General features: G+C 49.6%; 2 protein-coding genes across 4 annotated transcripts in view; both read right to left on the bottom strand.

The window, feature by feature from the left end:
- Positions 1 to 9661, bottom strand: part of nol11 (nucleolar protein 11) — an 11055-nt gene extending 1394 nt beyond the window's left edge. The window contains exons 1-17 of the mRNA XM_035402895.1: positions 9462 to 9661; positions 8701 to 8814; positions 8405 to 8461; positions 7562 to 7710; positions 7054 to 7111; positions 6761 to 6902; positions 6190 to 6387; positions 5243 to 5319; positions 4533 to 4656; positions 4123 to 4214; positions 3834 to 3899; positions 3494 to 3678; positions 2874 to 2999; positions 1739 to 1996; positions 551 to 629; positions 331 to 426; positions 141 to 248 (exon numbers count right to left, since the gene is read on the bottom strand). Coding sequence (XP_035258786.1) covers positions 141 to 248; positions 331 to 426; positions 551 to 629; positions 1739 to 1996; positions 2874 to 2999; positions 3494 to 3678; positions 3834 to 3899; positions 4123 to 4214; positions 4533 to 4656; positions 5243 to 5319; positions 6190 to 6387; positions 6761 to 6902; positions 7054 to 7111; positions 7562 to 7710; positions 8405 to 8461; positions 8701 to 8814; positions 9462 to 9608 — 2076 coding nt within the window. The 5' untranslated portion in view covers positions 9609 to 9661. The remainder of the gene's footprint in view (positions 1 to 140; positions 249 to 330; positions 427 to 550; positions 630 to 1738; positions 1997 to 2873; positions 3000 to 3493; positions 3679 to 3833; positions 3900 to 4122; positions 4215 to 4532; positions 4657 to 5242; positions 5320 to 6189; positions 6388 to 6760; positions 6903 to 7053; positions 7112 to 7561; positions 7711 to 8404; positions 8462 to 8700; positions 8815 to 9461) is intronic.
- A 346-nt stretch (positions 9662 to 10007) lies between these two features.
- The window catches only part of LOC118219632 (cytoplasmic phosphatidylinositol transfer protein 1-like), a 96467-nt gene continuing 83974 nt past the window's right edge, over positions 10008 to 22500 (bottom strand). The window contains exons 8-10 of one of the 3 annotated variants that reach the window (XM_035402962.1): positions 18611 to 18674; positions 15371 to 15501; positions 14662 to 14795 (exon numbers count right to left, since the gene is read on the bottom strand). In XM_035402962.1, the coding sequence (XP_035258853.1) occupies positions 14790 to 14795; positions 15371 to 15501; positions 18611 to 18674 (201 nt within the window). In that variant the 3' untranslated portion in view covers positions 14662 to 14789. Of the gene's footprint in view, positions 14796 to 15364; positions 15502 to 18610; positions 18675 to 22500 lie in introns of all 3 variants that reach the window. The other 2 variants (XM_035402961.1, XM_035402960.1) reach the window with 2 other exon arrangements.

The following is a 22500-nucleotide window of genomic DNA, read 5'->3' as shown; positions in this document are numbered from 1 at the left end:
AGAATCTGAAGCTTGGTCAATAATAATGCATTTATTTGGACAATGTTTTAAATCTACCATATCGTAATATTCTCCATTTCGCCTTCTTGATTACAGGAAAACCGTTTCTTCTTAAGATTCACTGGAAAAAAAAAACATACCTGTGATCTTACAAACTTGTGGAGATGGGACAGCAGCTCCTTCGCGTCAGGAGCCATTACCAATACGGTGAAATGAGCATCGAGCAGCAAGCCAACCCAGTCCACGATCTGCAACGAAAGAACCCCATCAACTCAAAATCCAACATAGGCAAAAAAACATCACCGAGAATGTGCGTGTGTGTGTACAAACCTGCGTAACTGTAGGTGATCTCAAACCAGACGTCTGTGAACCGACATTTTTTTGCGAACACTTCAAATACAGGAAGTGAAGGTACTGGAGAAACAGCTGGAACACATAAGGGGGGGGGGGGTGTGTGAGAAAACAGGCATTCGCTACTGTTCTTCAGCCTCACAGCTAACGAGAAGAGCTGGTGCACACGACCTCACGGAAGCGACGGACAGACACTCACGATAACCTGCTGAGCCGAGAGGTCTTTCAGGGGCGGGAGCAGGAAGTTCTCGCTGTACGCCGTCTGCAGGACTTCGTTCCTGAGAGCCCAAAGTTAAGGAACTCATCACAGTACCGACCCGGTCCAATTCTCAACAATTCCCAATTCTCAATTCTTCACAACCACAGAGCTCACTCACAGCAATGCCAAGGATCGGCATGGCCGCCATTTATAGAGAGAGAAAAAAAAACGTGCTAAAGTACGTCAGAGAGCCTTAAGTACGCACTATCAGGGGGCCTTAAGTATGTACTATCAGAGAGCCTTAAGTACGCGCTATCAGAGAGCCTTAAGTACGCGCTATCAGAGAGCCTTAAGTACGCGCTATCAGAGAGCCTTAAGTACGCGCTATCAGAGAGCCTTAAGTATGCGCTAGAAGAGAGCCTTAAGTATGCGCTAGAAGAGAGCCTTAAGTATGCACTATCAGAGAGCCTTAAGTACGCGCTATCAGAGAGCCTTAAGCATGCGCTATCAGAGAGCCTTAAGTACGCGCTATCAGAGAGCCTTAAGTATGCGCTATCAGAGAGCCTTAAGTATGCGCTATCAGAGAGCTTTAAGTATGCGCTATCAGAGAGCCTTAAGTATGCGCTATCAGAGAGCCTTAAGTACGCGCTATCAGAGAGCCGTAAGTCTGCACTATCAGAGAGCCTTAAGTACGCGCTATCAGAGAGCCGTAAGTCTGCACTATCAGAGAGCCTTAAGTATGCGCTATCAGAGAGCAATAAGTACGCACTATCAGAGAGCCTTAAGTACGCGCTATCAGAGAGCAATAAGTACGCACTATCAGAGAGCCTTAAGCATGCACTATCAGAGAGCCTTAAGTACGCACTATCAGAGAGCAATAAGTACACGCTGTCAGAGAGCCTTAAGTACGCGCTGTCAGAGGGCCTTAAGTATGTACTATCAGAGCCTTAAGTATGCGCTATCAGAGAGCCTTAAGTACGCGCTATCAGAGAGCCTTAAGTACGCGCTGTCAGAGGGCCTTAAGTATGTACTATCAGAGAGCCTTAAGTATGCGCTATCAGGAGGCCTTAAGTACGCGCTATCAGAGAGCCTTAAGTATGCGCTATCAGAGAGCCTTAAGTACGCCCTATCAGAGAGCCTTAAGTACGCACTAAAGAGAGCGCCCTCAGCGCAGCGGCAGAAGGATACAGCAGGGCGGCCCTCTTCAGCCCCACGGGGCAGGGGGTCTCACGTGCCAGCCACGCCGGCGCCTTCTCCGGCCTGCAGGGGGCGCTGTGGACGTCGCAGCTGTCCTCCTCCTCCTCCCTCTCCCCCTCCTCCTCCGGGGGGACGGGGCTGAAGCCGTTCTGCTGGCCCTCCTCCCTGCCGCTCCCCGAGAGCAGGCTCTCCATGAAGGACAGGCTGTCCAGCTCCACGCTCACCGCCTCCAGGTCGCCGTCCGGAACACTGCAGACAGAGAGGCACGGGGGGGGGGGCACTAGAGTCAAAATGTACACCATGGGGAGGGGGGGGGGAACGGAGGGAAACACAGCAGCAATACATAACATCCAAACCCAGAACATGCAGTTAAAGCACAGCTATGGAATCAGCACATTGGGGGAAAATGGTAAAAAAAGGACAGGATGGAAAATGACAGCGGACTGTAACCCAGGCCTGTCTAAACATAAGTCCACCACCCTGGACTTCTAAGCACTTTACCGAACCACAGGTACAAGAGAAAGATGAAGACGTTTGTGGTGTGGGGATGGCTGGTTTAAGCAGCCACATCTGCCCTGGGTCAAGTTAATGAGACCTGGCCAATTAGATAATTGGTTAAGCTAATTCGATAATTGGCCAGGCTAATTGGACCTGGGAACAGGGGTAGCTGCACCTGTGCGTAGTGAGGTAATCAGTGCCACAGGTTAAATCTGCCATCCCGATCCACGGGGGAGCGTCTCTGTCATGACAGTTTTTGACATCTGCTCCTTGGCTGTAACATCTTCCCAACCTCATGAACAAATGTGGGTTTGGTTGGAACACCGTCTCACTGTGTCTCTGTGCTGGAGGGCCCCTTGGAAAGCCACTTCGGTGGCCTGTGGCAGGCTCGTTTGCCACAACGTTATTGTCAAGTCAGTACAAGCTCAACAGGTTTCCAAATTCATGTCTGGCCTTCCTTCCCCGGGATACCTGCATCTTCTATAGGTATTTCAACTTGTTGTTAAACACTTTCCTTAACAAACTGATGCATGTACAGCAAAAAAAAATTTTCCTGTGGCCCTGGAGGAGGAGCCATTCTGTGCCTGGGCGTGGCTTTGGGCTGTGAGTGACAGCTAATGGCATTCACCTAAGGAAGGCCTTGAGGCAGGCGCAGGTCACAGCCTCTGGGATGTCGGGGAAGTGTTGCAGACAGAGCTGCGTGAGGCAGTAGTCCTTCTTCTCCAGAGCCACCATCAGGAGGTCAGGGCAAACACTGCAGAACAAACAAGGTTTCCGGGGAAACGGTACATGATATGACATGACAAGGCACAGTAGGGTTTACTCAAAGGAAAAAAATGGTTCTCAAAGACTTTTAAGGTGTCACTCTCCCTGCTTTGGAATGTAATAATACTGACATCATTTGCAACTACTGCTCACACAAGAGCTCACCATAAAAGTTTTACTCTCAGCAGATGAAAATCATTCAAAGAAACAAACAGAAAAAAAATGTATCCACTACCTATGAACTTACTTTGTAATATCTGGTTAATTGATATTCTTTAAATACATTTTGATAGCATGGCTGGAATTTCAGACGATGCGGTGTACATTTCTGATGCATTAACACCGTTTAGCTATTCCAACCCTAAGCCCTGGCCTTGTTTCTCGACCCTACACTACACTGTATATATACATTTTTTCGATTTCAGTATCCAAAGTGGAACCCCCGTAGTGTGAGGGGGGGTGTGGGCACCCATGCGCCCTCACCTGTGACACAGACAGCGCGTGCGCACCAGCTGCGCCAGGGCACCGTGGGCGTAGAAGCCGGGCTCCGATTGGCCGCGCGCCACCAGCTGAGACGCCAGGCGGCCCGCGGTGAGCTGGAGGTCGGGGGCGACGGCTGAGCTCAGGTACACCTGAACCTCCGTCTGAACCTCGTCCTCCGGGGCGGCCTGAGCAGGGCGGAGAGAGAGAGAGAGAGACACGCAATCGCACCGAAACCTCAAAATGGACGCCAGCAGCACACACAAAAAAAAATCCAATCACAACCTAGTGATAGCGCCGACGACAGAGGTCAGGTAGTCATGCGTCGAATGCGTCTGTTTACCGTTATTCGCTCGAGCACTTGGTCCACTGTGAGGCTGGAGCCTGCTTGACTCTTTCGACTCAGTTTCTACAAAAAGGGAACAGCAAAACAAAAACAAACAAAAGCAATTACAGCAGTGCCCATCGTCAGCGCTTCTGTGACGCAGCCAGTGCGGTAAACCAGCTCCGTTAGGGGAAGATCACACTGCCCACGCAGTACTGCTGTGTGTGGCCCGCATTCAAACCATCAGACGATCCTTCCGTCCACACACGCACTGCGCCCAGACGAAACGTAAAGCGGTGCGTCTTACGCTCTTGCGTGTCTCCACCCCTCGAGAGGCTCTCTGCGGCTGGGCCTCGTCTCCGTGGAGCAGGGAACTCCACGACAGGACAGGAGCTGCTCCTTTAAGAAACGAGAAAAAAAAAATACAATCACGTTTCCTCCTTGCTTGTTTTTCCTTCAACGCTTGACTGTAAAGGTATTCTTCCCATTGTAGGCATCCTTACTTAATAAAGAAAAAGTATTGCAAATGCATATGCCTGTCAGGACTGTACAGCACTACTTGTTGTGAGTGTGTCAAACTGGGCAAAGTTCTGTGCAGGTAAAGCCTGTCGTTACGGTGTGTGGATCGGCTGATTGGACGGACGGTAAGAGGTCCCAGTGATGTCACAATCTGTGAGCTTGTGCAGCATTTCCCCTGGCACGAGATGAGCAGCTCACCCTCGGTCCCGCTCTGTTTGAGCTTCCCCAGGGCCGTGGCGAGAGAGGACCGCTGGACCTCGTACGGCACGACGGTCAGGGACTTCCCGTGGGGAACGTACAGCTTCCCCGTGTGGCCCCAGATCTGTGGAGGGATGCATAGCATTTATCCATTACATCACATTACATTACATTTACATCACATTACATTACATCACATTACATCACATTACATTACATCACATTACAATAATTTAGCAGGGGCTTTTATCCAAAGCGAGGTACAAAAGTGCATATCATGGTCATTGGAACAACTACAAAACACAGGTTCAATAAGGTACGATACTCATTTCGTACAGCTATTTCTAGCCAAGAACACAGTTCAGTTCACGCAGTGAACATTATTCTGACCTAACTTATGCCGAGCCAAACTAGGGAGAAGAACAAGCTACAATATTAGGACGAAAATACAAATGACAAAAAGTGCTGGAATGGGGGTACATGTGACATGAGTGTCGTGACAGGGGGGGATTTAAAGTGAAACGATTCACAGAGTGATGGCAGTTAGTCTAGGTACAGTCTGAAGAGATGCGTCTTCAGACCACGGCGGAAGATGGGTAGTGAGGGGGAGGTTCGAAGAGGGACAGGGACCCAACACCGCTATGGGGAAGAGAAAAAAAAAAAAGCCATACACCAGAAACATGCAATGAATTAAAGGCCACAATCCTGACCTGTCCAAATATTCTCCCGGTCATCTCCTTGCTTGCCTGCAGGGTCTGGAAGTTTGTGTTCCATATACACAGGTAGTCTGTGAGAGAAGGGAAATAAGCACGAGCTCACACTACAGGCTACACCTCCACCATTAAAGAACAGCAATGTCCAGTGCAGAGAAGATGCCACTTTTATACAAAAAAAAAAAAAATGTTTCAGGACACATTTGTACACAAGTGTTGCAAATAATCTATAGAGCAAACGTGAAATAAAGGAATTTAATAAAACAAGATGATGTAATGAATATATAGTAAATAATAAGAAAGGCATTCTAGGATGAGTTTACTGAATTTCACTTCTTACTGAGGAAGTAAATTCTTTAGTCTGAAGTAGCAAAATGTATAAATATGGAATATATTAAACGTGGCCTTTTAACATTGTGCGGAGTTAAAGAGACTGAATTTAAGCCTCTGTGGATCTACTATTGAACTGATAGTGCTGAAGATCCCCACGGATCCCCGCTGGTCAATAACAAAGACTATTGGTGCACAAACTGAGATCATGTGGTAACACTGGAAAATATCAACGGCAAAAGAAGGGGAATAACAACCAAGACTGCAATCTCACACATGGAACAGGCAACTTCCAATTTTTACACATTCCACAGACCGTGTGTGCATGCATAAAGCATTGCCTCGCTTTCTTGTAACTGCAGTCTTGATGCGTGTGTATATGAGCGCGTGCATGTATGTGTGTGTGTGTGTGTGCATGCCTGTGTGCATGCGTTTGTGTGTGTGAGCATGTGTGCGTGAGCATGTGTGTGTGCCTGTATGTGTGCGCGTGTGCTTGCATATCCGTGTGCCTGTATGTGTGCGTGTGTGTGCATGTGAGTGTGTGTGTATGCGTGTGAGTGTGTGTGTGTGTGTGCGTGTGTGTGCATGTGAGTGTGTATGAACAGAGAGCGCACCTTTCCCAGCCCCAGCGGAGGGGTGGGGGACGCCCACCACCGCCACGTGGGCCTGGTCCAGGGCGAGCAGGGCTGCGGAGGCCAGGGCCCCCTCCCCCACGGGCAGGCTGAGCAGCAGGCTGCGGGGCAGGGTCTGCAGCACCTCCCCCAGGGCCCCGCCCCTCTGAACCAGGCTCTGGAACACACTGCCATCGGAACCTGAGAGGGAGATAAAACACACACACACACACGCGCACACACGCGCACACGCACACAGACACAGAGACACAGAGACACAGAGACACAGAGACACAGAGACACAGAGACACAGACACTGAGTCAGCACTTTCAGAGACTGTTGGGTATGGTTTGGTGCTTCACTTACAACAATTTAGCCTGCAGATCTTATTACACAGCTAAACAGCTAAAACTACTGAAGTTCAATTTAATTTTCTGGAACATTCATATACAAAGAGGGGAGGGAAAATCAACAGTGTGCAGCTTCAAAAGTATTTTATTTGGGGTATAAAAGAATATTTAGGGGGTGAAAATAATACTGGTATGCAAAAAAAGCAGAGGCTGTTGGACTTACATAAATACAGAAGACTTATACTGTTATCCTGTACAGATGCTGAGAAACTTATTGGATGGTGGGCAGTTCCCTCCGTGTCCAGTCTGTACTTCTGTGTGGAGTTTGGGTTGAATCTTTGAAGATACAGGAAGTGATTCCCGTTCTGTAACGGGACAGGGAAAACTTTGCATTCAGGGAAGGACAAAAGGCCGAGCTTTCACCAAGAGGACAACCGCGACCAACGGCAAAGGCTACGTTCAGCGAGCTGAACAAACTGACAAACTGGCAGGTGACCGGAGCGCAGAGTGTCTGACCTGTTCTGTGGAGAAGATGACGACCAGCTGCTTCCCCTCCACGACGCTGCCGCTCCACCTGCGAGCGAGAGAGAGAGCACGCGACGGAGTCAGACCGGCACGCACTCACCGCGGCGTTCATACCGCCAGCGGCACGGCAACCAGGGGGAAACGCCGCCTACACCGGGCAGCGCAACACAGCGACAGGGAACGCCGCGACGGGACTGAACCGAAATGTGCCGATTTCATTGAAGTTCAACACAACAAGACCAGGTCAAAACCTAGTGTGTGTATGGCTGGACCTCTCCGACCGAGCCAATGGTGTAACTTCACAACTCGGCCGACCAATGGTGTAACTTTGTCACTCAGTCACTCAGTCAGTCACAGACATTTGCGTTTGTAGGGCTGGCCCCCGCTGTTGCGGTCCAGCCAAAAAATGAACATAACCAATCAGAACATTCCATGTGCTGAGACACGTGCGCTTATAGCGAGGGAGCGACATTCGCACAGGAAACCCCCCGCAGATCACCTGATGACCTCCTCCTCTGACAGGACGTCCTCGACGGGCTGCTGCGGAGCCGCCAGCACGGAGTCCAGCGGTCTCACAGCGCCGCGGCTGAACAGCACCGCGGGGTCCCCGTCACGGGCGGCGTGGACCCGGTCTATATCAGCAGAGACCTGGGGGGGGGGGGGGGAGAGGGGGGGGGGGGAGAGGGAGAGAGGGAGGGAGAGAGGGGGAGGGAGGGAGAGAGAGAGAGAGAGGGAGGGATGGAGAGAGGGAGGGAGGGAGAGAGGGGGATAGAGATAGAGGGGGGGAGAGAAAGAGAGAGACAGAGAGAGACAGAGAGAAAGGGAGAGAGACAGGGAGGGAGAGAGAGAGAGGTTGGGGGAGAGAGAGAAAGAGAGAGAGACGGAGGAACAGAGAGAGGGAGAGGGGGGAGAGGGAGTGAGAGAGATGGAGGGACGGAGAGAGAGAGAGGGAGAGACAGAGGGAGGGAGAGATGAAGGGAGATAGAGAGCGCATCATCAAATGAGTGACATGGCAGGAAAATTATAGCAAAGTAATGAAAAGTAGGTGAGGAATAGAGAAGATTATTTAAACTGCTCTGGTTTCTACAAAATGTGAAGCAAAGGTGGAAAGTTCAGGGTAGCTGAAGAATTGTGCTTATTAGCAAATTTTTCAACCACATTTGCTGAAGAGTTTGTGAGGTCATTTCAGTCAAAGTGATTGCATGTTTTAGCGTGCAGTGAAGTGGAGAGATAACAGCTTTCTTTATAAAGGCACAGAAACTATGCAAAACAAATAATAAAAAAAAAAAATCAGCAAGCTCAAATATGATATATAAAAAATCACGAGCAGAACAATACTCACAGTGGCTCTGAATACTTTGTCAAAATTGATGTCCTCATCTTTCCAAACTCTTATAACCTGGAGTGACACATTAAGAGCACGTGCAGGGTAAGCGGAGTGTAATTCTCCGAATGAACGCTCCAAATGCAGAATTCCATTGTTTTACACAGATTGCTACGACATAAACAGTTAGACCACATATCATGAACAATGCACTTAAAAGCATAACAGAAACACGGCGCAAAACATGCAACCCGCGCCTAAATAGAGAGCACAACGCTCTTGACGAGCTGCGGAAAGATTAAATGGCTCGGTACCTTGTTATCAGTGACCACCACATATTCCCCGGTCAGAGTGTTACACACCGCGGGACAGGTCAATGTTTGTCCCTGTTTTACTGTCCAGCTACCCAGAGGCTTCTGATCGGACACCTGGAAAACAAGCGTTGTGTTAGTAGATGATGGTGATTCCGCACTCGGGGAACAACCGGGTTACACGTCGACGTACAAATACAAAATACAGACACAACAGCTGGCGTACTTGTTCGCAAACTGACTAGCTAGCACTATCAGCATGTCAACCAGTTACTGAGCTAGCTGGCTAGCCAACTAACAAGAAAACAGGATACCAAATGCAATGCCAGTGCGAGTTCCTGCGGCGATGCAGCTGGGTGCATATTAGGGAATCGTGACATTTCTACTGTAATCTAACGCGATTCATTTGGCACTAACATTAATTGCTGTCTAAATGTCGCCGGTATTCGAATGGTAAGGCATCATAACATCAACTACCTCGCTACCGTCAAAATGTAACCGAACATGTAACAATGGTGAAGTCTGCGTTCTACATCTTAGTGTTAGTTCAAGACCATTAAACCTCGCTAACAGTAACTACTGTATAAATTGATTAACACAGTCTGACGAGCACATTTACATCACTTCTGAGAATTCCTGGGGCTAGCGAAGCATGCTCGTGTTTTGAAAACGGGACAGTAGTCCCGATCAACACGAGACAGTGTAGCAGCTTGTTAGCTACGGCTGTTACACTAGCGAATATGATCCATTTAGTACCAACTTACTTTGTAAACTGTTACGGATCTCCCGGAGTCCGTAACTACTACATGGTCTGAATCGTTGCCACATTCAACGCCTTGAACGCACGTCTCAGGAAAGTTCTGCCCTGATGCAAGTCCGCACAACGTGAATCCCTCATACAGCGCGGCCATGCTGGATGTGGAAAGTGAAAAATGTGCAATCGCGAGATGTACGTCATGCTACCGTAGAATCTCCAACACCGTGAAATCCCCTGATTGTATGTGGAACCATATTCAAACGGTGCCTCGTAGTGGCCCGATGTAAATACTGCATGCGTTTACTGTCATAAAACACATGCACAAAAAATAGTCCGTCATTGCGGTCTCTCTCCTTACTATTTTACCGTGTCAAATATAGTGTTGTTATTGGAATAAGTATTATTGAAAAGCAGACATTCTAAAATATGTCAGTGATGTACAATGGAAACCGGGAGTGTTTTATGATGACATTATCAGTAAAACAGTCTTAACTGCGCTCGTCCCCATATAAACGACATAAATTAATTTCCACAATAAAGACCACACAAAACGCAACTGCAAGTAACCTTTATTTACTACAAGATTTAAGAAAAATGTAAGATAATTACAACAACAAAACAGAAAAAAACACATAAGCGATAAAAATGACTCGAAATGGAAGAACCCAGAGCGACTTCCAGCAGCCGAACAAGGATGGCACTTCTGAGAAAACACCACAGCAGCCTGGCGTATCCAGCCGCATTAACAATGACACTAAAAGCTTGGTCCTTTTATTTAATTTGCCATATAATTAAAAGATACAGCAACACAAAACTCTAACCACAGCGGTACTCACTATAAAAATAGACAAAATTGAAATCAGGCAAACCCTGTAAAAAACAAATAAAAGTAAAAATCAGCATAAATGAAAGAAATGACAGTTATATACTTTCTCCAATCACGCACACACACACACACACACACACATGCAGGCACGCACCCATGCACCCACACACGCACACACACACACACACGGGCACACATACACACATATGTATATATTATATATACCATATACATTATACCATATATAATTTTACATTTCAATTTTTCTGGTAAACTGAAAGCAATCAAGTTTAAAGACAAATCAGATATCAAATAAGCTGCAGTGAAACGTCCGTCATCTTGTTAAATTCTTGATTCAGTTATCCATCTTTAACCAAGTCAATGTACAAAAATACAGTTTTTTTTTTGTAATACTGACCAAACAGACAGAAGCTTTAAAATAGAAGATTCCACCCTCCATGTGCTCAAGTATCTATTAACCACCCTGTGTTATTATTCCATGCGACAGCTTCTCAAAGTTCTGAGTGTAGTTTCAATAAACCTCTGAGCGATACAGATGGTTGTCAAACCACTTAATGATGGCTTTCCTTTATTTTTGATCACCGTTTTCTGGAAGTTCACTAACACAATAATAACAGCTGATTTCTGGATACTATTATGATTACTGACTGTAGGAACAACTAATATGAATCTAAAAACAAAAACAACAACTCAGGAATAGAAAGGGAGGTAACCCTCCATGAATCCACCCAGTCCTGCGTTTAGATGTCAAAACAAGAACAAATCAAATGCTTAATTTCATATCCAAGCGTAAGACACAGAATATTCAAAATTGTATAGAACAATGCAAAAACAGAACTGAGAATCTCACGCAAAAACTATTTACATGACCTAATCATAACTAAGTCATAGTTATTTCATATCATATGATTAATTATCGTGTATTTACCTTGTCAGTCATTATAACCAAGCATATGAACTAAAACTTGAAACAAAATGTTGACATTCTCAAGGGGAAAACACACGCGTGGTGCAAATAAGGCTATCTTCAAAAAAAAAAAAAAAGGAGTCTATGCCAGGGGTTTGAGAGAACAACAATTTCATTCATATAAAAACAGGGATTGTTCATTGGACATTTTTTTATTCAAGGGCCAACCCTGTATGTGATCATAACTGTGTGAATAAATCTCTCATCACACTACTGCTGTCTCATTGGTCAGTTCAATTATTACGTTTTGTCCTAGCTGCTACACAAATTACAAGGCGCCCAAATGGAAATGAACCTGCCCTAAAATGAGCATCTGACAAGATTAAGATGGTAGAAATAGGTTCTTATTAACTGTGTCCTAAACTCGACAGGTTTTTTTTTTTTTTTTTTTTCAGATTTGCCAATTTGCCGTAGGCGAAGAAAAAATAGGGTCTCCAAAGTTCTAATAAGTTTTAAAAAATGACTTAAGAAGGTAATCGTTCAGTTACTGGCTCTCGGTTCCAATGTATGTGTTTGGCATGGCATGGCATGTCTTAAAATGATAAGCAGTGCTCCAATTTCTCATTGCACTAAAAAACTGAGAAGAGCTTTGCTGCCCAGTGTTTAAACAAATTCATTAAGTAAGGATTATACAAATATGCTACAAATTTGGTATACAGGTCTGTAGATACACTTTCGCATGCTGAGGCACTAAGTGGAGAACTGTAGTCTTGGAGCATGCTCACTTTCGTTTGAAAAGCTGCTGCATCACTTATCATACAAGGGGTAACTAGGCAGCCAATCAGCTTGCATTCAGTTTTTTTTTTTTTTTTTAACAAACGTTTTCGTTAGGCATCACCTACTAATCCGTTTTAACAGTATATATACCATTTTAAAATATTTCATGCGGCATAAGAATCCACCACTGGAATTAAAATGTTTGTAAGGTAACAGAATCTTACCTAAAAAGCATTCCTTTAGTACAAGCTTACATATTCCGCCATTTCCTCCACGGTATCCAAAAATGCACAAAAAAAAGTTATTGGCGCGGCTAATTAGCAATGTGACAGATTCGTAAATATTTTCTCAGCCATCAAAACTGGTACACGGCAAGCAATGTCAACTGGCATTCCAAAGAGTGCAAACAGTGTGAAATTACCCAGGAGTGTGAGACAGGTGTGCAAGGGGTCTCACTACTGTCTCCTGTCCTTCCCCTTCATCTCCCTGTCCCTTAAACTCCCTCCACTGTACCCATAACCCACTTACATTTACTCTTTTCTGTGTGAGCAGGGCATTCCTGCTTCATTCATAGATGCAGTTATATGACTTTAGACTTCATCCTATACAAGTATTTCTGTTGATTATTATCGATAAACAGAGGTGGAAAGCCCAGGTGTCAGAAAGTAAAAGTCCTGCCATATGGTTCTTCCACCCATGAACTCAGCTAGCTGATTTCGCTAATTAATTGTACATCCTCCAATGAAGAATTATGCTAATTAGCAAATCCAGCTGATTGGAACAAAACACTGGAGAGGACTTTTACTTTCTGAATCTGGATTTTCCACCTCTGTTGATAAACTCATACTGATTATTTAAAAAAGGGACAAAGTTAAGTTCCCTCGCTATGATCACAATATTCACATTACTCATATGTCCTACGTGACCAAGGTGATGACAGGAACAGAGATTCCCGTTTAGAGTTCAAGCTTCGACGAGGTTCTCCGCGTATTACAGAAACGTGTGCCATTTTTCCAATACACTCTCCCGCCTGGGATCTGAGAACAGAGCCTCAAAGGCATGTTTATTTTTACATCCGTCCCTTTCAAACGATGTAATACGATTCGCCAGCTCTCGATGTTCACCACATGCCTTCAACATTCGTTTTTTTACACGCTCCTCCCTTCTGTGTGGTTGTGTGTTGGGTATAAACCTACCAGGACCCGGTACGTGTGAACGTATACTGATATGTCGGTACGTGTAGAAAAATACAACTTGAGTAAATATTGTTAAAACCAGCGAGTAAGACAGAGGCAGGGTTTTTTTTTTTTTTGCTTTGTGTATCAAAAGCATCCATGAGGCAGAAGTTTAGAGCAGACCTGAGTGCTGTCGTCTCGATCGGTGATTGTACGATTTTTTCTCCGCGAGCTTTCAGATCCGAGCTGAGAGGAAGGAGCCAAAGGACAGAGAGGGCGGACGCGGATAGCAGAAGAGCTCCTGAACAGAACCGCGGCGCACGCTTCACAGACAAAACCCGCCACTTTCAGACACGCCGCGCGGGCGCGCCGCGCGACGCGGACCGACGCCGACCCTCGCGCTAGGAGCGCACGCTCAAGAGCCGGCGGGACGCTCGCGACGATTCTACCTCCCGCGATTAACCCTTTCATTCCCGCTGCGTTCGCACTGCGGCAGGTATAAACGCAGATCGCCGGCAGCGTACGCGACGCCGCGTCGCCAGGACGACCCGGGCCTAAGCTCCACACGTGGAGCATCTGCTTTCGAAGGTTTTGCGTGATTTGAGAAGAAATTTTAATGAGAGAACAGTCGTTTGTTTAAACTAGAACATTCTGGGCTTCAAGTGTATTATAAGTCAAGGCTTTCTGGGGGAAAGAAAAAAAAAAGAAGAAAGAGCACACGTAAGGAAAAGAACACAGAACATTTAATGCAAATTCTCTTGGCAAACGGCTGGAGCGTTTTGCTGAATCAGACCGCTTTGCGCACCCTGCTGGTTCCTTGACGCCAGACGAGCAGCCATTTGAAAGGGGTCTGATTCGGCACACCCCAGCCGGGTCTGCGCAGAGGGCAGAGGCACTCCCAGAATGCTTGGGCAACAGGAACCGGGACATGGCCAGGGAGCTTTTTTTTTTTTTGTTTTTTTTGGGGGCGGGGGGGGAGGGGATGATGATTGGAACATCGCCTATCAGTTTGGGAATTCGCAACTGAAACACCACCTGTAGAGCTGTGGGATTACTGGAGGGGGACGGCCCGTGAGATTTTGGGGGACGACTGCTGGCGGCACAGCCGGCGAGTTTATTGTGACCCGAGAAATCGCCCCGCGCAAGTTTCAGGATTGGCTATTTTACGCACTGCCTGTGGCTTTAAGGATTTACAATGGGGCTGTGGGGCAGACAGGCGTGGGCGCGGGAGCGGGCGTGGGTGTGGGATTCATTTGAAGAGGAGGAGGAGGAGGAGGAGGAGGAGGAGGAGGTGGGAGGGGCCAGGGGGGACAGCCCGTCACTCGTTCTGATTGGTGCTGGAGTGCCAGGGGTACAGGGTGGGGAGGCGGAAGCCGGAAGACTCCTTCCTGGCGGGGTCAGGCAGGGTGAGAGTCTCGGGGGCCGACTTCTTGCGGGGGCGATCCTTGGGCACGGAGAGGAACTCGGGCGCCTCGGTGGAGAGGGGGGTGGAGGGGGCGCTGGAGGGGCCGGTGCGGGCACAGGACGGCAGGGGGGTCTCGCTGATGGAGATCACCGGGGGGAAAATCCCAATCTTCTTGTTGGTGGCTTCTTGGGTGGCCCGTTCGAATTCTCTCACCTCATCCATCGTCATGTCTTCAGGGGCCAGGGGGGTAAGGGGCGGGAGGAAGCAAAGAGAGACAGGACTTCAGGACCTCAAATCACCTTTTTCATTCTGTTAAGGGGCCACAGGCCTGCATGTATTAATATGTATATACTCATCACCAGGTAGTAAAAAGACATGCCCTTGTCAATCTGTGTATTTCAGTACATTGTTATGACAATAGAAAACAAAGCCCACCTTTAAATAAGACCTTAACCAAAGATTTAAGCTGATCAAAAAACTCTGCCTAACTGCGCCAAACATCTACCCTGCATTTATATTCATTGTGCCCAACTAAAACTAAAAGGATGAAACCTGATCTTCCCTCTCATTTGTTCAGGGTAAAATTTCAGTTGCTAACATGGTGCAGTAGTTCATGTGCCCTACAGTATTTAACTGGGTGTGCATAAAAACCATAGATGTTTCGTACTCAATGAGTGTTTGTAAAGGGGGCACACAGATACTGGTGATGACTATACTTTGGTGGCAGTTGAAGCGAGAGGGTTATGGGAGTAGGAGTGAGTCAGCATACATTGAAATACAAACAAAAAATGAAACATACACTTGCTTTGTCATGGATCTCTATTTCATCCAGTGAAGGTGAATTTGTGGAATGTTCCTGCTGGTCATGGCAAACTTTAATGTTGGTTTGTTCATGCATTTGTGTCTCGAATTCCCGCACGTCATCCAAAGTCATATCTGCAAAGAGTTCAAGACGTTGGCACCTCCGGTTAGGACACTCAAGATTTAGGAGGAGGGGAGGGGGGGGGGGGACGCCAGAGGTGAGTGGGATTGTTCGGCGGTGGTTAGTGGTTGCCAGAGGTCGTGCAGTCACGGACGGGAGGGAGGGACAGAACTAGCTTCCCACAGAATCAAAGGATTTGTGCGAGCCCGCGAAAGCTAGTCGGCCGAGAGCTGAGCAGGAGAAGAAGGCTGGGAAAAAAAGGGGGGGGGGGGGTGAGGGGGAAGACAAACTTGTACGAAATTACAAATGTCCAGATTCCGCAGTGAAGGACTCTGGGAGAGGAGGGGCAACATCAGCAGTCAGCATCCAGGCAAAAAAGAAAAAAAAACACGTCCAGGAAAATTGATCTTCAAAAATGCAGGAGGGATTTTGGAAGATCATCTGGGTTTTTAAGGAGCGCGATGCAGAGGAATGACTGTTTTCCAGGTTAATACGGAGGTCAGGTGTGTTAGCATTCCACAGGGGCGCTTTAATTGACTGTTACCTACTTACCTTCCAGAGACGGAAAACAGAGCTCAGAGATGTTAGTAAGGGAAACGAGTCTAAGTGCTGTACTTATGGAGATTTAAGACCCCGTGCGTTGCATCTAAAGCGCGAAGCCAATTTTACACATTCCCATCGACTCCTGATTTTTCAGTCACAAAAAAACTGCAACGTTTTTTCACTTCTGCCGCAGCTTTCCAAGGACAGCGAATCAGCTCTTTCGTTGCTGGGAGGTGTGTGTGTGTGTGTGTGTGTGTGGAACACACGGAACACCGCTAATAAAGGCAGTTGATTTTTGGTTTTTTGGGACTGCGCTCTATTCCGGAATGCGGTTCGGAGGCAGTGTGGCTCAGACGGGACGGTGCCGCGGTACGGCCAGCCCGCGGGGCCACGCCCACGGCCCTCTGCCCGAACGCCATGCGTGGGCGGAGGAGGAGTCCCGGGGTGGCACGGGGTGGCACGGGAGACCGGGCGAAGCGGAGCTGGAGGTGTGGCAGGGTCACATGGTCTCAGTCGATTTAGCACGCATCTGAACACAGCAGGAAACCCGGCAGCTTCCTCACATAATCACTGAGAGGGGGAACGTGACTGGGGGCGCGGGTGGGAGGGAGGATTGGGGGCGCGGGTGGGAGGGAGGATTGGGGGCGCGGGTGGGAGGGAGGATTGGGGGCGCGGGTGGGAGGGAGGATTGGGGGCGTGGGTGGGAGGGAGGATTGGGTTGGGGGTTGGGGGTGGCAGTGGGGATTTGGGTTGGGGGTTGGGGGTTGGGGGTGGCAGTAGGGATCAGGGTTGGGGGGGGGGGGGGGGCTCAGGCAGAGGCTCCGGAGCGTGGCGCTGATTTAAAGGGCCAGCGCGCGCCGCGTGCCTGTGGTGAGGAGCGGCACTCGCGCCGCGCATCGCAGCCGCCACCGCTTAATGGGAATCTGCCTTTATTGATCACGCCTTCGGGCCCCTGCGACAGCACTTAGAGAGGGCAGGGGTACAGAATGGATCTGTGCAATTAAGCCGAGACTCCAGCCCTTCCGCCAATTCCCATCTCCTGCACACACACACACTGCTGCTCACAGTTTTCTGATTTCTGATGATTTTGTCCAGCTGTGCCCGAGGACAAGTGTTTTCAAGTGTAAGCAGACAAGCCGCTTGTTTAACAAATATAACAAATTTAACGTTAATGATTTGTCTGCAGAATTCGCTAATTCATGTCGCGATACGACGTTTTTGTTTCGGTACAATTGAGAAGAGAAATGGGGGGAAAAAAAATTTTGAGTACTAAATGTATTCCTCTGTTAAAGTTGAGGATTACAATGCATCTTTACAAACAAATGTTGCCAATTTTTGTCTCCATATTGGGTCATTTAAATTCTTCCTGACACTGACAGTTATTTGCTATTTCCGAGAGAGAGAGAGAGAGAAATTGGTTCGAGGCTTTGTGTATGCACTGTCTCTCATCTTGCAGGGACAGATCCATTTTGTACCCTGATGTGATTATGGCTTTAAGGACACTGTTAGTAAAAGCAAAATCAATCACTCGATGCAGCGGCAGTTGAAACAGTTGGTCACGTGAAGGAAAAACAGCACAAGCATCACTGTCTATTAACAATAAATCACATCCCCACAGAAGAAAAATAAACTCCTGGCTTTTAGGGGGGAAGTTACTGCCTGTTAACTGTTAAAAGGTTTTCCCCCATACTCTGTTTCTATGGTAAGCGGATTTAACGGTAGGTTCACAACTGTAAGTAAGAATGAAATCCCGAACTTTGCACGAGAATTCAATCTGGCCTATCCGTGCTTCCCTCTTACAAAAACATCAGCGACAGTCCTGTCGCAAAACTTTGACGTCAATTATACACCCCGACAAAACCCCTCGAAAATACTTTTTGTTTCTTTTTTTAATTTTTTTTTTTTTTTTTAAGAAAGCGCAAGAAAGTGACATCTGCCTTGACGGATGATCTCAAGGCAGCAGCTTATTAATAATGAGCGCAGAGGAGTCACGGTAAATACCCGATAGAATTTATTGCCTTCTCCATCACTTGATATCGCTCCTCTTCCTCCGTCCTGTCGGCCGTGGGCCCGGCGGGATATTGCATTTTGATTAAAAGGAGCGCCGGTCGTATTCTATTACACATGACTGGCAGGCCCGTATAATTTCTGCATCGATCCGTCGGCGGTTCATAGCGAGAAGAACTTAAAAATAAAAAAAATTATAAAAAATACGACTAAACGACTCGACGGCAAAGTTTCTACCGTCGGCGGAGCGCACCGACCGGACTGCCGACGAGGAGGGGGGGCGAGGGGATCGTTAAGCTGCCCCGGCAGCGATGGCGACAGGGGGGCGGCGGAAGCACCTCCGGTTCACGTCCGACGCCCGCGAAACCTTGGAGGAAACGGGAGGAAATGAGTACCCGAGACCCCCTTGATTCGCGGCACAGAGTAACCTTCACTACGGCGAGCGGACGCGGCCCAGACGGCTCATTCTACCCGCGACCGAGCGCCCGCGTTACCACGGCAATCTGAGGGGGAAAAAAAGAGCGGGAAAGGCGCGCCGGCGAGCCCGGGGCGGGGGGGGGGGGGAGGACCTACCGATCCACTCGTCCACCCAGGCGAAGGCCTGCCTGTGCCCCAGGAGCAGGACGTCCCGCACAACCTGGGGACAGAGACACGGGGGGGGGGGGGGGAGAGAGAGAGGCGTTCAGTGTCCAGAACTGCTGCTGCTGCTGCCGGCCAGCCTTCAACCTGCAGCAGCAGTGACATACAGCAACAGCCACAGGGTACAGAGCCACGGGACTCGCGCGCAGACGCTAACGCTAATGAGCGCTTGAGCATGAATCCTCGCCGGTAGCTCTGGGGGAAACCATGGGGGGGGGGCAGCCGTAATGGCAGGGGAGGAGTCAGAAGGTGGGGGTGGGGCTGAGGGCTAGTGGGGGCGGGGCTGAGGGCTAATGGGGGTGGGGCTGAGGGCTAGTGGGGGCAGAGCTGAGGGCTAGTGTGGGCGGGGCTGAGGGCTAGTGGGGGAGGGGCTGAGGGCTAGTGGGGGCGTGGCTGAGGGCTAATGGGGGTGGGGCTGAGGGCTAGTGGGCGGGGCTGAGGGCTAGTGGGGGCGGCGCTGAGGGCTATGGGGTGGGGCTGAGGGCTAGTGGGGGCGGGGCTGAAGGCTAGTGGGGGCGGGGCTGAGGGCTAGGGGGTGGGGCTGAGGGCTAGTGGGGGCGTGGCTGAGGGCTAATGGGGGTGGGGCTGAGGGCTAGTGGGCGGGGCTGGGGCTAGGGGGCAGGGCTGAGGGCTAGTGGGGGCGGGGCTGAGGGCTAGAGGGGGTGGGGCTGAGGGCTAGTGGGGGCGGGGCTGAGGGCTAGTGGGGGCGGAGGCAGGGCTGAGGGCTAGTGGGCAGGGGGCAGGGCGGGAGCCAGGGGGGGGGCTACGAAGCTAACCTTGTGCACAAACTGCTCCACGCGCGTCTGCAGACCCCACACCTCGAACTTGACGGTCACCAGCTTGTAGGAGCACATGATGGGCTCCTGCGTGTCCCGCCAGCCCTCCTGGAGCAGGCCCCGCGACGTCTTCTCCGACTTGAAGTAGCGCAGATCCTGCAAGGCATCGTGGGAAAGACACACACACACAGGAAGGAAGTTGGATCCGCCCCTGAGCGACGGCGGTGCCTTTAACTGCATCCTGGGCAAATGCGCGCCAGCGTGACTCGGTAACGCACTCGCAAATGAGGCATTTAGCAGAAACTTCTAGACAAAGTGAACAACAGATGGTGCCTTCAACAATGCCTAAAAAAAAACACCACTGGCATTTTTTTTTAACATCACCTTTGAGCATCAGAATTTGTGAAGCCCATCTAAATGAACACGAATGATAATAAATTGGAATTGATAGGCGCAGACGACTAATCGCACACTTTCTTTTAATGAAACTGTGGAGCCCGTCACATTCTAAAGGGTAAGTATCGGCAGGAAGCGAGCCTGGAGGACCCGCGTGCGTCGTGCTCCGTGGGGCCGGCTCGGCTCTGGGGCCCAGTTGAGAATCTGTCGTGATTGGTGCTGAGTGGCGCAGGGACATCCATCGCAGAGAGGTAATTGGGAGAGAGCCTCAGCACACATAACACCTCCCCCCCCCCGTGCGTGCCCAGAGGGGCTGGCCTTATATTCCATTACTGTGGCAGAGCCAGCGGCACCTTCAGGGGAGCGGCCGGAAGCCTAATCAACAGCCTCTCGAACGCCTCAGCGCTCCTTTCTCTCACGCTTTTATGCATCGGGGCACGGAGCGCGTGCATTAAAAAAGCGAAACGGCCCGCAAGCAAACACGAGCATTTTTACACTGCGTGTGAAGAGAGCGAAGAAATGCATTCTGGGATTTCCCCACCCTTCTCTGAGCAGGAAACAGCGGTGCACCGTCTTTTTTTTTGTGTGAGCCTCCTGAGAAAGATTACTCCCCCCTCCACCCCCATGCACACACACACACACACACCCATCCCCTAAGGACAGGGGCAGTAGATAGTCCACTGAGTTGGTGGCAGCTCGGGGGGGGGGGGGGGGGGGGGGGGGGGTTAGGTGGGGTGAGAGCCACAGCCCTCCTCCAGGAAGACGTCTTCCGGCGGAGCTGTACCGCAGGAGAGCCCGAGTGGGCTCGTTAATTACGACGGTGTCGCATTTAATCACCGCGGCGTCTGTGCGGCGCTGACCCCCGGGCAGGGGAACGACGGAGCGCGAGGCGAGAGAGAGAGAGAGAGAGAGAGAGAGGGAGAGAGAGAGAGAGAGAGGGAGGGAGGGAGAGAGAGAGAGAGAGAGAGGGAGAGGGAGAGAGAGAGAGAGAGAGAGAGAGGGAGAGAGGGAGAGAGAGGGAGGGAGAGAGAGAGAGAGAGAGAGAGAGGGAGGGAGGGAGAGAGAGAGAGAGAGGGAGGGAGAGAGAGAGAGAGAGGGAGGGAGAGAGAGAGAGGGAGGGAGGGAGGGGGAAAGAGAGAGAAGGGAGAGAGAGAGAGGGAGAGATGGAAAGAGAAAGAGGGAGGGAGAGAGAGATGAGAGAGAGGGGAGAGATGGAGAGAGAGAGAGGGAGGGAGAGGGAGAGGGAGAGAGAGAGAGAGAGAGATGATGCTAGCCGCGTCCCCAGATCCCAGATCTTTTAGTCTACGGAGCGACAAACACCCTCAAAAATCTACAATGAATATGTGTGCGGCTGGTGTGTGCTTGACAAAATGGCGGGATGTTGTTGCACAGCGAAGCCCTCGTTCCCCTCCCCCCGGGGGGCCTCCCCCGCCAACCCCCCCCCCCCCCCCCCCCCCCCCCCCCCCCAAACTCTACCTCGGACTCCTTGTAGTATCGCTCGGGAATCTCGTCGTAGGCGATGTCCACGAAGCACACCTCCCGCTCCACGTCCTTGGCCTCGCTGTCGAAGATCTGCGGAGGCGGGAGAAACACGGCAGGGTTCCAGGAGGTAAACGGACGGCAAAGAGTAAGACCCGGTAAAAGCTGAAATGCATTCTGGGATTGCCTCCGGTCCAGGAGGAGCTGCGGTGATAAAAAGCCCTATGGTGCGCGGAGCTGCGTCCCACCCACTCACTCCCGCGTTAGCATACGTAGCCATCTTAGCCTCCCCTGGCTAATATCAGCGATTTTCCCCGGGGATCGCGCAGCATTTCAGTTCTGATGCTAATGCCTCTGAGGCGGTCCATTAGTGCCCCTCTCTCTCTCTCTCTCTCTCTCGATAATCCCATCTGCAGCAGAGAGATCACGCACACGCACAGGGATAGCTGCACTTCGCCCAGCAGTTTTCCTCCCACTGTCCAGCCCTGGATGGGCCGAATGGCTTTTTTTTCATGCACTGAACAAATCCGACGGCCTACACCGTCTTTGCTCGCGGGCGAGTAACTGGCCAACGTCACAGGGACACTCTGGAAGCTTCCTGCCTGCTTCCCTAGCCTCGCGATGCTAATGCTGCGCTGATACTGTTCAACCGCTCTGAAGATCTGCAGGCAGTAAATACTACGGGCTTTTGAAATATCACAGATTTCCTACCGTTACAGAATGTATTACTGTGCAGAGTAGCAACTTGCCACCAGTGTGTTACACCACAGGCCATAGTCCACAAGAAGTCTTTGAAATTAGGGTAACAGCGGGGATATAATTAGTATAGAATCTTTGTTTCATTATAAAAATCAAACAGAATCAAATACAAACGGCCACATGCTAATCAAAACTAGCACAATCGTAATTCGGTGCATACCCACGTCCAACAGAGATGACAGTTGGAGGCAAAAGCAAACACTTAAGTCTCGCAAGAGCGTCACACCATGCGGTAAATTGTAAAAATTGAGTCGAGTTTCAATAGCGCAACATAAACTCCGAATTGAACGTGGGAGAGCCTGAAATGTTCGGCCCGGCGGAGATTAACTCGACGCTTAATTTCCCGGTGGCCACCAGGGGGACCTCTGGGTTTACGCGGACTTAATTAGCGCACCGAAGAACCCCGTGCAACCT

The sequence above is a fragment of the Anguilla anguilla genome, chromosome 2 (assembly GCF_013347855.1).
Source record: "Anguilla anguilla isolate fAngAng1 chromosome 2, fAngAng1.pri, whole genome shotgun sequence".
Lineage (NCBI taxonomy): Eukaryota > Metazoa > Chordata > Actinopteri > Anguilliformes > Anguillidae > Anguilla > Anguilla anguilla.
Note: the sequence above shows the minus strand (reverse complement) of the source record. Positions and strands in the feature narration are given on the sequence as shown.